We start from the raw sequence: 13,402 nt of genomic DNA, 5'->3' as shown, positions 1-13,402 counted from the left end.
CAATGTCTTTATTTAGTCCTAAAAATATGTTCTTCTTAATCACATATGATGTGTACTGTCCAGCAGTTCTCCATTCGCCATATTAAATAGGTGCTCTGTTAGTTAGAAATTACATTTTACATTATGTTAATAAACTTTGAACATACATGTCTAAACTTGTATCAGGTTTATTTATTCTTAATAACCCCCATGCCATTGTCATCAACATTATTTTAATAATGTTGCTTGATAAATATTAAAGAAAATAAATAAATAAATAAAAAAACTGTCAATTAGACAGGAAATGAGATTCCCTCTGTCAACTGCACAGCTCAGGAACCTAAACGTGTTTACAGCTCCCCACGCTGGGGAGAAGCGGTACTACAGGCATGCGGTGCTGTCCAATACCACTGCACATTGGGAGACAGAGATGCAACAGTAATTAGTATCTGTAATAAAGATAAATATCTCATTAAAAGTGTATTTGAGATTGTTTGTTAATTGGACGACCAAAACAAAACACAATTAAACCGTTTTGTAAAGAAAAAAGATACCAAGGTAAATATTGATTCCCTTGCTTGTCCCATGCTTGTATTCAGTCCTATAGACTTACCTTGCTTTAACATAGTACCTTACTGTGTCATAACCACCTTGACACACTTAAATAGCACACTCCTGTATTTCTGAGATGCAAAGCGATGGTGCGAGGCAGTGCTCCTGGTGTATACGTATCAAGTGCTTTGCTTTTTAAGCGCTTTGTGATGGTGGTCCACTATGAAAGACGCTATATAAAATAAAGATTGATTGATCGATTATCACTGGGACAAGGGTTCAGTGTTGCATACTGTACATATGACAAACCTCTCGAGAGCTAAATGAAACAGGTAGACTTACAGCTTTACCATCTTACATTGTTTTCACAAAGGGTTTTAAAATCCCATTTTTGCTGTGTTTATAATTAGTTCAGCTTTTCATGATAAGTGAACACGTGCATGTGTGTTTTTTGGATGAGTCAAACAGACTAGGCAGGTATATATCAGCGTGATGTTGTAAGTGCAGAGACATGGGTTCAGGAGGGAATGCTTTAGCACATTGCACTGCAGGAATCTGTGCTTCCCATAGGGCTGGCCTAAATGGTGGGTGAGAATCATTGAAATGGCAGCAGTCCTGATTTCAGGGACATAACTGAACACAATATGAGAGGCTGACCAATCTCCCGTGGTAACTGTCCCAGACCCACGATTCCATTTCATTATGAGAGGCTGACCAATCTCCCGTGGTAACTGTCCCAGACCAACGATTCCATTTCATTATGAGAGGCTGACCAATCTCCCGTGGTAACTGTCCCAGACCAACGATTCCATTTCATTATGAGAGGCTGACCAATCTCCCGTGGTAACTGTCCCAGACCCACGATTCCAAAAATAACGTGCAGTTTCTATAAAAGCCACATATATGAGTCACGTGTGTGCATGTGTGCATGTATATACATACATACATATATATATATATACACACACACACACACACACACACACACACACACACATATATATATATATATATATATATATATATATATATATATATATATATATATAGTAATGAATTACAGTATTTATCAAGTGAAACTAAAAGCTGCATAGCCAACTCAATACTAGAGCAATAGCATTCACTGTCACATTATTTTAGAACACTGAAGAACAATGGAGGGATGTGTGCTATGAAGACTTGGTCAAGGGATTTGAAGAGGTAGATGAGATTTATCCCAGGAGTGGTAATGAGGTGTGTGCAGGATGTAATACACTTACTGAGCCTTTCTGATTATTAGTTACATTCATAAATTATGATTGATTGGACCAAACAAGCATGAATAATGAAATGAATGGCCAGACATGTATCAATCGATCTAAAGCAAGCATTAATAAAAATAAAAAATAAATACAAATGCAAAACTAGCTTAGATTGGTACAGAAAATATAGATTTAAAGCACATTTACCATCTACAGTCATGTTTTCCAATATATATATATATATATATATATATATATATATATATATATATATATATAAATATATTTGCCCTAAACAAAAAGTATGCCAAATAAATAAATAAATAAATAAATTCTACAGCAATAAAGGCAGTAATAACAGGCGCTCAAGAAGTGCGGGGTAGTATTCATATTGCAAATCTCAGTGCCTGTTTCAATAGAAAATAAACGAGCGCAATGGGGTCCCGCAGACTTATGCTCGCTGACAAGCGGTGCTTCACCTGAGCCGCACCGTCCTGTGTGACAGGTGTTTCCAAGGCAAGACAGCCAAGATTTTTTGGCAACTATAAATAACCAATCAGAAGGAGAGGGGGCGGAGTAAAGGCGGTACCAGAATGTGACAGCGATCCCTGCAGCGAATCCGCTGGCAGGTGGTAGGAGAGACCCCGACAGTGGGGGAGTGGCTGAGACTGGCAGTGCATTTGCTGCGTGCTGAACTCCGGCAGAGAGTAATGGAATGAGTTTACCCGTGCAATCAGAGCAAGCGAAGGATCGCACGTTGGGAACTATCTAACAACTGCAACTACTACGACTGTATAAACTCCAGCACTCTGTAAAACCAAGGGGGACAAAAACAACAGCCAAACAAAACACACACAAGGAGGAGCAATAACAGGTTGACATACGCACACTTTCCCTCTGAAAAAGGATATGTTCCTGGACATAAAATAAAAAGGAATAAAGCCCAAAATGAAGCTAACCACTCTGTGCTATTTCGGCTTTCTCCTGAACACCGTGGCCATACAGCTGAGCACCTCACAATCAGGTGGGTGGCAGTTACGACTGCTGTTGTTATTTTGTTTGCTAGTTTTATTTTGTTTGTACAGAAACTTTACCGAGGCTTCGCTTACGCCGCTGCATTATTAGCTCGTTGGAGTTGTGTTTGCGGTTGCACTTGGGTTGTAGGTATAATAATGATAGCCGGTTGTCACGGTTCTTATTCTCGTCGGAGGGGCTATTGCTGCTTACACATTTGTTGCATTTTGCTTGTTCATTTCATGGCTATTGATTTTGTAAATTATTTTTTTTCTTATCATAGTCTAGAACTTCAAATGTCTTGGCAAATAATAACACTATGAACCAAAGAATGTAAAACAGTGCCGTGTTAAAATGCTGTAAAACTACCATGCTTTCTCCAGAGAAATATTTACTAGTACATTATATGCAATCAAATACGGCGTATTCAGTAAATCGAAGGGGCTCTGAGCAGACGCCGCGGCTCTTGGCTGTTGTGTTGTTGTGTCCGCAGCATCTGATTGTCGATTTCAGACCAGTTGATAGAATGTGTTTTGTACTGGCGGTGTTGACAGCGTTTTGTTTTGAATTAGAAACTGAAGCGTATGTTCTAGATCTTACCAAAGCAACTTTATCTCTGCATTTCAATGCACAGCAGTCACTCCTGCTGGCTTACTTAGCCGGGTTTATATCAGGCATCCCATTGTTTGAACAACTTATAGTGCCATGGTTGTTAGGACTGCTCAAAATAACAATACAATACAAAATGATAATCTTATCTACTTGTCTACAGTTTTACTAGTACCTACTACCATTATTATTATTATTATTATTATTATTATTATTATTATTATTATTATTATTTTATTATTATTATTATTATTATTATTATTATTATTATTATTATTATTAATATAGTAGTAATATAGTAGTAGTATTGTTATTGACAGTCTGTATTTAAATAACTCAACAATGTTGCAACTTCTATATTGTTAGAAGAAAACATTTTTAGTCAAATTGTTTTCATTTAAGTACTTTTCGCTACAAAGACTATGGTGACAGACATCTGGTAGTTTTTATTAAATATGTTTTCATGGAATATTTTCAAGGGCACCTGCTAGCACGCGCGCGCACACAAACACACACACACACACACACACACACACACACACACTGAGTTTAAATATAGCATTTTCAAGAACCAGTAACTGCAATCATATATATTTTTTAGTTGTGCGTGTGCGTGTGCGTGTGCGTGTGCGTGTGTGTGTGTGTAGTTTAAGAAATGGAAAGCTTACAAACAGATTAAACTATAGGTGCTGTATACCTGGGTGGTCGTTTGTAGTCTGTATGTTAAGTATGTATACAGTAGGTATCAGACACGCTGGAATTTGTAACCGTTAACTGTAGACTAGCTAAAACCGCCCCCTTTAGAATAATTTACACTGATTTTACCCGAGTGAGTATTTCGGTTTGTACGCAATACTATAGTGTTAGCAACATATCTGTAACTTGTGCAGATAAATATATTATCGTTTACTTAACCGCCAATCATCGCAATTACAGTAACTTATAACAGGCGCCGCTTGTGATTTCTTGAAATCGAACAAGTGACTTTCTAAGATTGATTGTAGTGTTGTGGTATCATTTGTTCTGCCTGTTTGCTGGATAATGTGTCGGCTTCAGATCAACCTATTGAGAATGGAGTGGAAATAGAACAATCAAACACATGCTTTCTAAATTACGCGAAAGCCTTGATTGCATGGAAGAATGCTCCCTTTCCAAGCCGCGAGTGGAGGAGCCACGCAGCAGCGGGGCAGCGCTGCCAAATGTAAATTGGAAGCAGCCCGTTGGTGTTATTATGATCCTTGTGTTTGTATTACTGTGTCGATTAGGCATCTTGACTAGCAATGAAAAACAGTTGAGGCTGGCATGTATGTTTTAGTGGAGAGGAATTGATACTAGTCGTCTCAGTGGGAACCGCAGCGTTGTATCCGTGATTGCATTCAGCAGCCGGAACAGACTTAGCTTCCAGTCTCGCCAGTGGATAGTAGCCAGAACCAGGACAGCGATACGGCTGCATATATACCATCAACTTTATAATGGCAATTAATTAGACGGTTGCCCTTTCAATTAGGCGACGAAAACCAGGTATAGCCCGTTAATGCATTTCATATACCAATACTGTGGGTGTCTGCATCTGCAGCGCACACTCGAAGAACAAATGTGTTAAACGCAGTTCTGAGTTTACACATGGACGATGAAATTAACAAACCACAACACAGTAATGTGTCTTTTTAACACACGTCTGTGTGGCTAAATACAGTATTGTGTAAGAAAAGCACATTATTGTTTTGTGGTTTGTTAATTTTAACACAAAATTGTGTTGTCCCTATATGAACTCAGAACTGTGTTCCATTTAACACATTTGTTCTAAGAGTGGGCAGCCCCAAACAGAGTGAACAGTATGTGCTTCAGTTCACCTGCACAGCAATATAATATAGGAGGCTGTGTGGTCCAGTGGTTAAAGAAAAGGGCTTGTAACCAGGCGGTCCCCGGTTCAAATCCCACCTCAGCCACTGACTCATTGTGTGACCCTGAGCAAGTCACTTAACCTCCTTGTGCTCCGTCTTTCGGGTGAGACATAATTATAAGTGACTCTGCAGCTGATGCATAGTTCACACACCCTGTCTCTGTAAGTCGCCTTGGATAAAGGCGTCTGCTAAATAAACAAATAATAATAATAATAATAATAATAATATAACGCTGATAAGGTAAATAATGGCCCTGTGTTGGTGGGTGCCTTTATGTGAGTAAGCGCAGTAGGTACTGACCAAGAAATCCTAAAACCCAAACTTAGGTGCAAACGTATGCGCAGTATTCACTGTTTGCATAGGCGGGTTTGATGGGTGGTAACGGGAAACTATAAAAAACGGAATACTTAATATCTAGTTTATAATAATAATAATAATACTAATAATAAAAATAATAACAAACGTTATTTGGAAATCCTAACGTAATTACATTTTCCAAATATAAATTTTAGATTTCAAATAGATATTTTATTTGATATGTTAAGAATGCATGTGTCACAGTTATAACAGGCCTATCCTTTGAACGGAACATGCTAAAGACTTAGCAATGATAAGCCTAATGTTATTTCATAGTGTTCGGACAGTTAAGCACAGATCTGGCCGCCACTTGGCTCGCGGCATCAGTTCGGCCAGGGATTCTTTATGCAAACGAATCGACATCCCTTTTTAACGTGTCACTTAACACTGATGCAATCAAATGCAGCACCCGTGACTAGATCAAAGCTAAACTACGATGTGATTTCAGTTGTATACGTCATAAAAAATAATGAAGGAAACGCTATTTGGATGGGCAATGCACCGAATTTAAATACGTTCAATTGTGGAAACGTTTTTTTCGCACATCATAACAAGGTGTCATTCATCTGCAACATGCTATAGTGCTTTTTAAAATCTTGATCTATTATTATTATTATTATTATTATTATTATTATTATTATTATTAGTAGTAGTAGTAGTAGTAGTCGTAGTAGTAGTATTCCTTGAGATAAGAATCTAAGATAATAAAACCATGATCCCAGTAGTCACTCACTTTCCTGCATATTAATATTTTATTGGTCAATCTACAGGAAGGGACCACCATTTGTTTTGACCTTGTTACAGTCTCACTAAAACGTGTATATTTCTCAGAGCATCAATTATTAAAGACGAGTCGCACAGTGACTATTATTATGACATGTGAACTCATTATTAACCAAATATAGAAAACTTGCCATTTTAAAAAGGCACGGGATGAGAAAAACAGTAACACTGTACAAACCAGCTAGAACACGTGAATAAAGTGATACAGTGTGCAGTCGCACAATGCTTATTTTTGGAGTGGATTGTTAATTATCCAACTAAAACGAATTCTCCTGTAAATACATTTCTCGGCGCCTGCTATCTGTACATTTTGTCTACGCCGGTATGTTCAATATATGGGCACTATAGAACAGCATGCCGATTGTATGATTATAGTAAGCTTGATTTGCTCAGTTATCTTTATGGGCAAATAGGTATGCTAACTCGTAAAAAACGAATCTGATAATAAAGCTGAAAGCAAACAGTGTACCTGTTTTACATAGCGACCTAATTCACCGCTCCTGGAGACAGCGAGAGTAAGAGCGAGGCTCCCTGGTTTAGCGTGTCCAGCGTGTTGTTTATTATTATTATTATTATTATTATTATTATTATTATTATTATTATTATTATTGTTGTTGTTGTTGTTGTTGTTGTTGTTGTTGTTGTCGGTATGATTTATTTTTCTTTGAAATAATCATGCTAACCCTGGTTGAAACAGATTCATTCTTAAGAGGTGGTATTTAAAAGTATTATTAATATATATATATACATAACTAAACAAACACGAATACGATTAGATATTCACTGCATTAACAAAACAAAACAAAACACACACACACACACACACACACACACACACACACACACACACACACACACACACACATAAAATATCCATAAAGTACACATTTGTATTTGAACATTGTGTCCCAACCGAACCCGCTCTGTGAGGGCTTGTCATTGTTCGCGGTAATGAATAATTTACAAAGCAAGTCAATGACCGGAGCCGTAGCACCTCCATGCCAAACAGCAAACGGACGGAAGGGGGTTGCTTGCGTACATGGCCAAATGAGAAATGAACTGCGGAGAAGTTTACTGAGGCTGCCAGAGGGCGACAAGATGTTGAGTCAATTGCTTTTAGATTAAACAAATTAAGAAGAGGGAGAGAGAGAATCCGCTGCTTACATCATTAGACACGCTTTGAGTTCAGGCAGGCAAAGCGGAATATTTGAGATGCTAATTTTCTTAACAATCTGAGCACAACACTTCATTCAGAGTCATATGTGACCAGAGTAGAAATTAAGGTGTGACTCCCTTAGACGTGTTCTTTTTTGTAAGCGGCAAGTACCTTTTTTGTGGCAATTTCATCTTCACATAGTAATGGTTTTGGCAGGAATTAAAGTGCAAAGCCATTGAATATATACAACCCCCTTATTTATACTTTCTACAGTATTACTTTGTTCTAGTTGTGTGCGCCACAGTGCGGTTACAGGACACGCATAGCAGTAGCACAGGTAAAATCAACGGACCAGGCTTTAAGTAGCTGATACCCCGGCTCCATTGATTGCTGTTTAATTTCCAAAACGGTTCCCTTGTTAGAAACAATGATACGAGTGCACAACACCGTACAGCAGCCCTGCTGGTCCTGCGCTGGGTGTTCGTTTTAGAAAAAATATTGAACTTAAAGGGATTGGTTTGTCCAGGAAATAAAGCAGGAGCGACGCCACACCAAGACGGCTGTCTGCGTGCTATCCTGCGTTGTAATGAAGAGAAGCTCTTTATTATCATATACTTTCTAAGGCCGAAGGATCAGTCTGGCCAGCGCTTTAAAGAGAACTGTGAGTTAGCATAATAATGACAGCCATGAGAGAGCTGAAGGAGAAAGTTACATTTTAAGAAAGAAAGAAAGAAAAAGACAGGGGACATTACTTCTTATAAAACCAATCAGTCTCTCATACAGAGTGTTGTCCTGGCCCAAAAGGCTGACAATATGCAAGCAGTGGCAGGCATTGTGAATCTACAGGCATACACTCCTCACCAAGGATCTACAGCCATCATCCCCACCTACAGCACACACGCACGTGCTATTATTAAGGGGTGGGGTTAACTCTTTATATTTGGTCCCCAAGTGACACTCTGTGCTATGCAAAATTCCCAGACTGAAGATTAATTAGAGAATGGGTTTCAGCTATAATGTTGTTTGCAGAGACCTTGGCAGGTGTATCTGTTGTGGTACTGTTTCAAATGTGTTCTTTCCACAGGACATTATCAGGTACTATTGCAACACCAGTAAGCTTGAAGAATAAACCTTTTTTTTGTTGTTGCTGTATAAAGCATTGTTGGGCTGTGCAGTGTGACTGTGAAGACCAGGCTGGCTCACTTTGGATACTATTCGGTTCCTTTGTTGTGAACGCACTTCTTGCAGGGCTGCACAATAAGAGCCAAGTGAAGTGTGCACGCTTTGGAGCTGCAATTTAATATCATAACACATAGACTGTACTGCATTTCTGTATTACCTGAAGTGCATCAAAACCTGCAGCTCAATATCTCCATCTTATTCGCTTACTATGAGTTCTAACTACACCTGAGTTTGTTTCTCCAGTTCAATGGACTTGCATTCTATTCACTTGTCACACCCTACTCTACGGTATGTGCTGGGCTCCCAGTGAATGTGCTTTTCTACAGCTCCCTGTCTGTGCTTGGCTATGCATTGCTTTTGAAACCTTTTACCAGGAGTGAGCTCTGTGAAACATTGTAGGTAGGGATCCTGTTTTTCATTCTGTCTTTATTTTTAGACATTTGTTTTAATTGAGCAGTTCTTTCTGGTATTGCCCTGGTATTGTTTTGAGGCATTATTATTATTATTATTATTATTATTATTATTATTATTATTATTATTATTATTATTATTATTATTATTATTTATTTCTTAGCAGACGCCCCTATCCAGGGCGACTTACAATCGTAAGCAAGAAAGCAATACTAAGTACCAACACAGATGGGATTCACAATGCACGCTGTACCCTCATTGCAACGTGCTGTAAACATACCATGGGGGTAAGTGTGCGTGAAATAAGAAATAGTCACTGGTGTTCTTTAAGTTCTATAGAATCACAACGGTATGGTTCTTTGAGGGGTTTGAGGGATTAGTTAAAACCTTAAATTAAAACCCTAGATCTTTGACCCAAAGGCTTCAGTAAACTCCATGTAAACGCCAATGCGTACAGTTAAAAAGGCATTTCAGCCTCTAAAGTGTTTTCCCCTCAAGGGAGAAAGTCTCTGCAGGTTATAGAGGCAGCTTAATTTTGCTTTGCAGTAGTCTCCAGTTTCAGAGTGAAGATGTTTGTGTGTGTGTGTGTGTGTGTGTGTTTGTATGTGTGTCTCTGTTGTCACAGAGCTGTTGCTAACCATTTGTTTTGAGTTCAGGAAGTAAACAGTCCAGTCCTTAAGGGAGTAAGAAATAAGGAAAGAAAGAAAGAAATAAAGAAAGAAAGAAAGAAAGAAAAATAAAACTTATTTGTTTCCTTGTGGGCTGCAATAATTAAAATCTGTTTAAAAAAAAGAGCTTGGAGTTCTGTGACACTGGTGATTACTAAATACTAAATAAAATGAGTGCAATTACACCACCTCACTAATCACACCCAGAAATCGAATTTCTCTCTTCTTAATGTGTGTGCTGATTAACACAGTTAATCTCGTTGAGTGTTTACAAAGTTGTTTTACTCTCTTCGGCATAATGCAACAATCAAAAAATAAATAAATAAATAAAACAAAAACAATGTGATTGATATCCATACGTCAAATTATTCCATGCCCTGTGTATGGTTCTGCTAGCACTTCCAAAGGGGTCCAAACTGACACTGTCTTGCTCACGAGTAGATTTTTTATGATGTGTTAATTTAGATGAATTCCTTACAGTGTCTTGAAGGTGTTGCCATAGTCAAGACCATAACTATTGCTTGCTGTTTATGGGTTAATAGAAACCTTGGCTTCAGTTCCAATATACTGTCTGCACTGCAAAGGAGTCGCCCAGTTTAACCCTAATCCAAAGGCTCAGCAGGAGGTATTGTGCTAAAGAAGTGTTTAACAAACTAATTAGGCTAAGCTAATATTTTGCAGTAGACACACAATATAATACAAGCACATTTTTTACTAAGTTGGGATGAAGCTGAACATTGTTCTTGGTGTGTATTCTACTTCATGAGAAGAATAGCAGGCATTGACTACATGGGAAGTCTCTTTGCCAAGCCCAGTCTTTTTTTTTTTTAAAGTTACTCATTCTTAGCTCGGCAGGAATTCCTTTCCTGCTTCAAGTGCTGCAGGACTGTTCTTAAAGAGAGCCCCCCCCCCCCCACCCCCTCCTCTTTTCCCAATACGAGGAGACTGACAGCATCTTTAAACAGCAGCTTGGAAAAGCAATAACCCCTCCTCTAATCCTCATGTCTGGCGTACTTTCTTTTGAAGGAATTCCGCAAGCAAAGTGAAAGGCTGGAGGATTTCTTTTCAGCGGAGGGTTTGCGTTTTGTGTCGCTTCTAATGCCTTCTCCGAGAGACAAACATCCCAGCATCTGGCTTCTGATGAGACAGTGCAAATGTATGCGGCTCTATAGGCAAGGTGTAACAGAGGCTCCCTGTTTGTTTGCACAGAGTATGTGTTTATTTAAAGCATAGCTCCTCAAAAGTTTTTTGGGCATGCGCACGCACGTGTAGTATTTGTTATAAGTTCAAAGACACAGTTATTTCTCTCTTCCTTAACCCTTTGGAATAAGGTGCACGAAACAGAGTTTACTGACAGGTTGGATCTGGTCATCCAAATGGTCAGTTTCCTCGTGATACGTGAGTCACTCTCAAATGTATTTTAAGAAGAAGCCGTTTGAACAGCCTCTCAATTCCTTGTGTATCTTCAGGGGTCAGGCTTCTTGTCCAGTTCGTGTTGCTTCTGTTCAATGTGTGGTCATCCATTAAACACTTGACAGTGCTGGATTTAGACACACTTAGACTGAGACTCTTAAATGAAATGATAGCAAGGAGAGCAATGCATGTACCTATGGCACATAGTTATAGAAATGATCTTAATCAATATGCCGCTTGCTTAAATCTATAGAGAAGATGTGCTGTTCTCCACCCTCACAGCGTGTTGCTGTGTGTTACTTTTTGGTTTGTTTGTCCTGGAACAGATTGTCTCTGTGTTGTATCTGCAGTATTTGAGTCATTTGCAACCCAACACCACCTGCCCCAGGCTCTCGGTAAAAACGAGGCATTATGTGTGTTTGCTTTTTGTTTGTTCTAATCCGAAAGAAACAAGCAAACTAAATAAGTAACACACGTATCCAGCTGGAGGTTGCAGAGAAGCAGCCTAATTGGATCGAAGTGTTGGCATCGTTTCTACAAGGGATTGGATTGGGTTTGTCCTTAATTACAATTCATTGGAAGGGTTTGCAGCCCTGTTCGTCAGTCAGCTTCTCGTTTTAAACAGAGGGATGTTTCTTCTTGTGAGTTTGTTTGATGCAAATGCCTTGCTCTTACAGAAGAATGCAGGCACCTGTTAGGAATGTATTCCTCTTATAGTCTCTGTGCCTTTAATTGGTCTATGTGGGTGTTGTTTTGTACATTTTTAGACTTTTGCTTTTCATCCTTGTATTTTGTTGCTTTTGATGAACTTGTTTTCACCCCTCTGTTTCATGACTTACAAAAAGGCTTAGAGAATGAGCCCTGGTGTGTTTAATTGAATTATCTTTTTTCATTTAATTCTATAAACTTGATTTACAGCTGTGATGCGTAAAAATGTATTCAAACAGTTTTGTTTCATAACAGAACATCTCCCAAACTAAGCCATACTAGAATGAATCATCTCACATAATCAAGGGAATACTACCACTACTACTACTACTACTACTAATAAGTGTCACTAGAAATTCAGCAACATTAGTTATTGCCATTTTTACATAGGGAGAGACTTGAACATTATAGCACACATCTAGCTTTCAAATGATCTCATTTGATTAAATGTGCATCCTCTAATATTGCCTTCTCTATATACATCCCTTTGTATTTCTCGGTTCCTTTGTATTAATAATGCATTCCTTCCAACCTCTTCTCCCTCCCTTCTATTAACCCTCCAGCACCACTCCCCCCCCCCTCCCGGTCCTGCTATCTCACAGAACTGCCAGCCAAGGCCACTTCCCTACAGCAGGGGTCCTGATTATTTTTTATCAGCTTCAGGGATCTAGCATGTGTGATATCAATACATGTGTGATATCAATACATTTTTAAACTGGCTTCCTCTGGGGACCCATCACACTGAACCCCAGGATGGGAAACTCAGACCTTTCCATTCCCGTAGATCAGCGGGTAGCGTTCTCTGAGCCTTAAATACAATGGAGAAAAGTTTGTGAAACAGCTGCTCTAATCAATAATAATAATAATAATAATAATAATAATAATAATAATAATAATAATAATAAATTCTCATAGAGTATATATATATATATGGAAAATATATATCTAAAATGTAAACTTTCCATTACATATAGTGGATGTGGTCTGTTTCATCGTATTTATTTGTTTCTGCACTGCCATTAATAAAATAATAATATAAAGTGTGACATTGCTAGCACCAGGTTAACAATACCTCAGTGTTCTGCTAATGTGCAACACTAATTATACTGCTAGTCTACATAGGTAGTAATTTCACAAATGCATAAAGGATATGCTTGCTAGTGATGGCTAGTTTAATGGTTTTCTCTAGCAGGTTCAAATCTGGTTTCGGCCAAATGTGGTTCTTCAGGTTTTTGTTTTTTGCAGCTCACAATGGGAAGCAGAAAGGAAGGGCTGCATTCTCAAAGCTATTTACTCCAAATCGTTGTTAGCACAATTTCTTTATTTCAGGAAGTTGAAACGCACCCAATGCAAAAAATGACGGATTGGCAGGAGCACGTTTCGGAGGACAGGTGTTCCAGCCTCCGTTTCCCAAGTCAGCAGGGG

At 38.6% G+C, this 13,402-nt stretch overlaps 1 protein-coding gene across 4 annotated transcripts in view; it reads left to right on the top strand.

The window, feature by feature from the left end:
* The first annotated feature begins 2,422 nt into the window (after nucleotides 1-2,422).
* LOC117411505 (receptor tyrosine-protein kinase erbB-4-like) overlaps nucleotides 2,423-13,402 on the top strand; it is a 257,861-nt gene continuing 246,881 nt past the window's right edge. For all 4 annotated transcript variants that reach the window (XM_034019135.3, XM_034019120.3, XM_034019144.3 and 1 more), the window contains exon 1: nucleotides 2,423-2,796. In XM_034019135.3, the coding sequence (XP_033875026.3) occupies nucleotides 2,721-2,796 (76 nt within the window). In that variant the 5' untranslated portion in view covers nucleotides 2,423-2,720. The remainder of the gene's footprint in view (nucleotides 2,797-13,402) is intronic.

The sequence above is a fragment of the Acipenser ruthenus genome, chromosome 10 (genome assembly GCF_902713425.1).
Source record: "Acipenser ruthenus chromosome 10, fAciRut3.2 maternal haplotype, whole genome shotgun sequence".
Lineage (NCBI taxonomy): Eukaryota > Metazoa > Chordata > Actinopteri > Acipenseriformes > Acipenseridae > Acipenser > Acipenser ruthenus.
The sequence above is the reverse complement of the archived record's forward strand: the minus strand, read 5'-3'. Positions and strand labels throughout refer to the sequence as shown.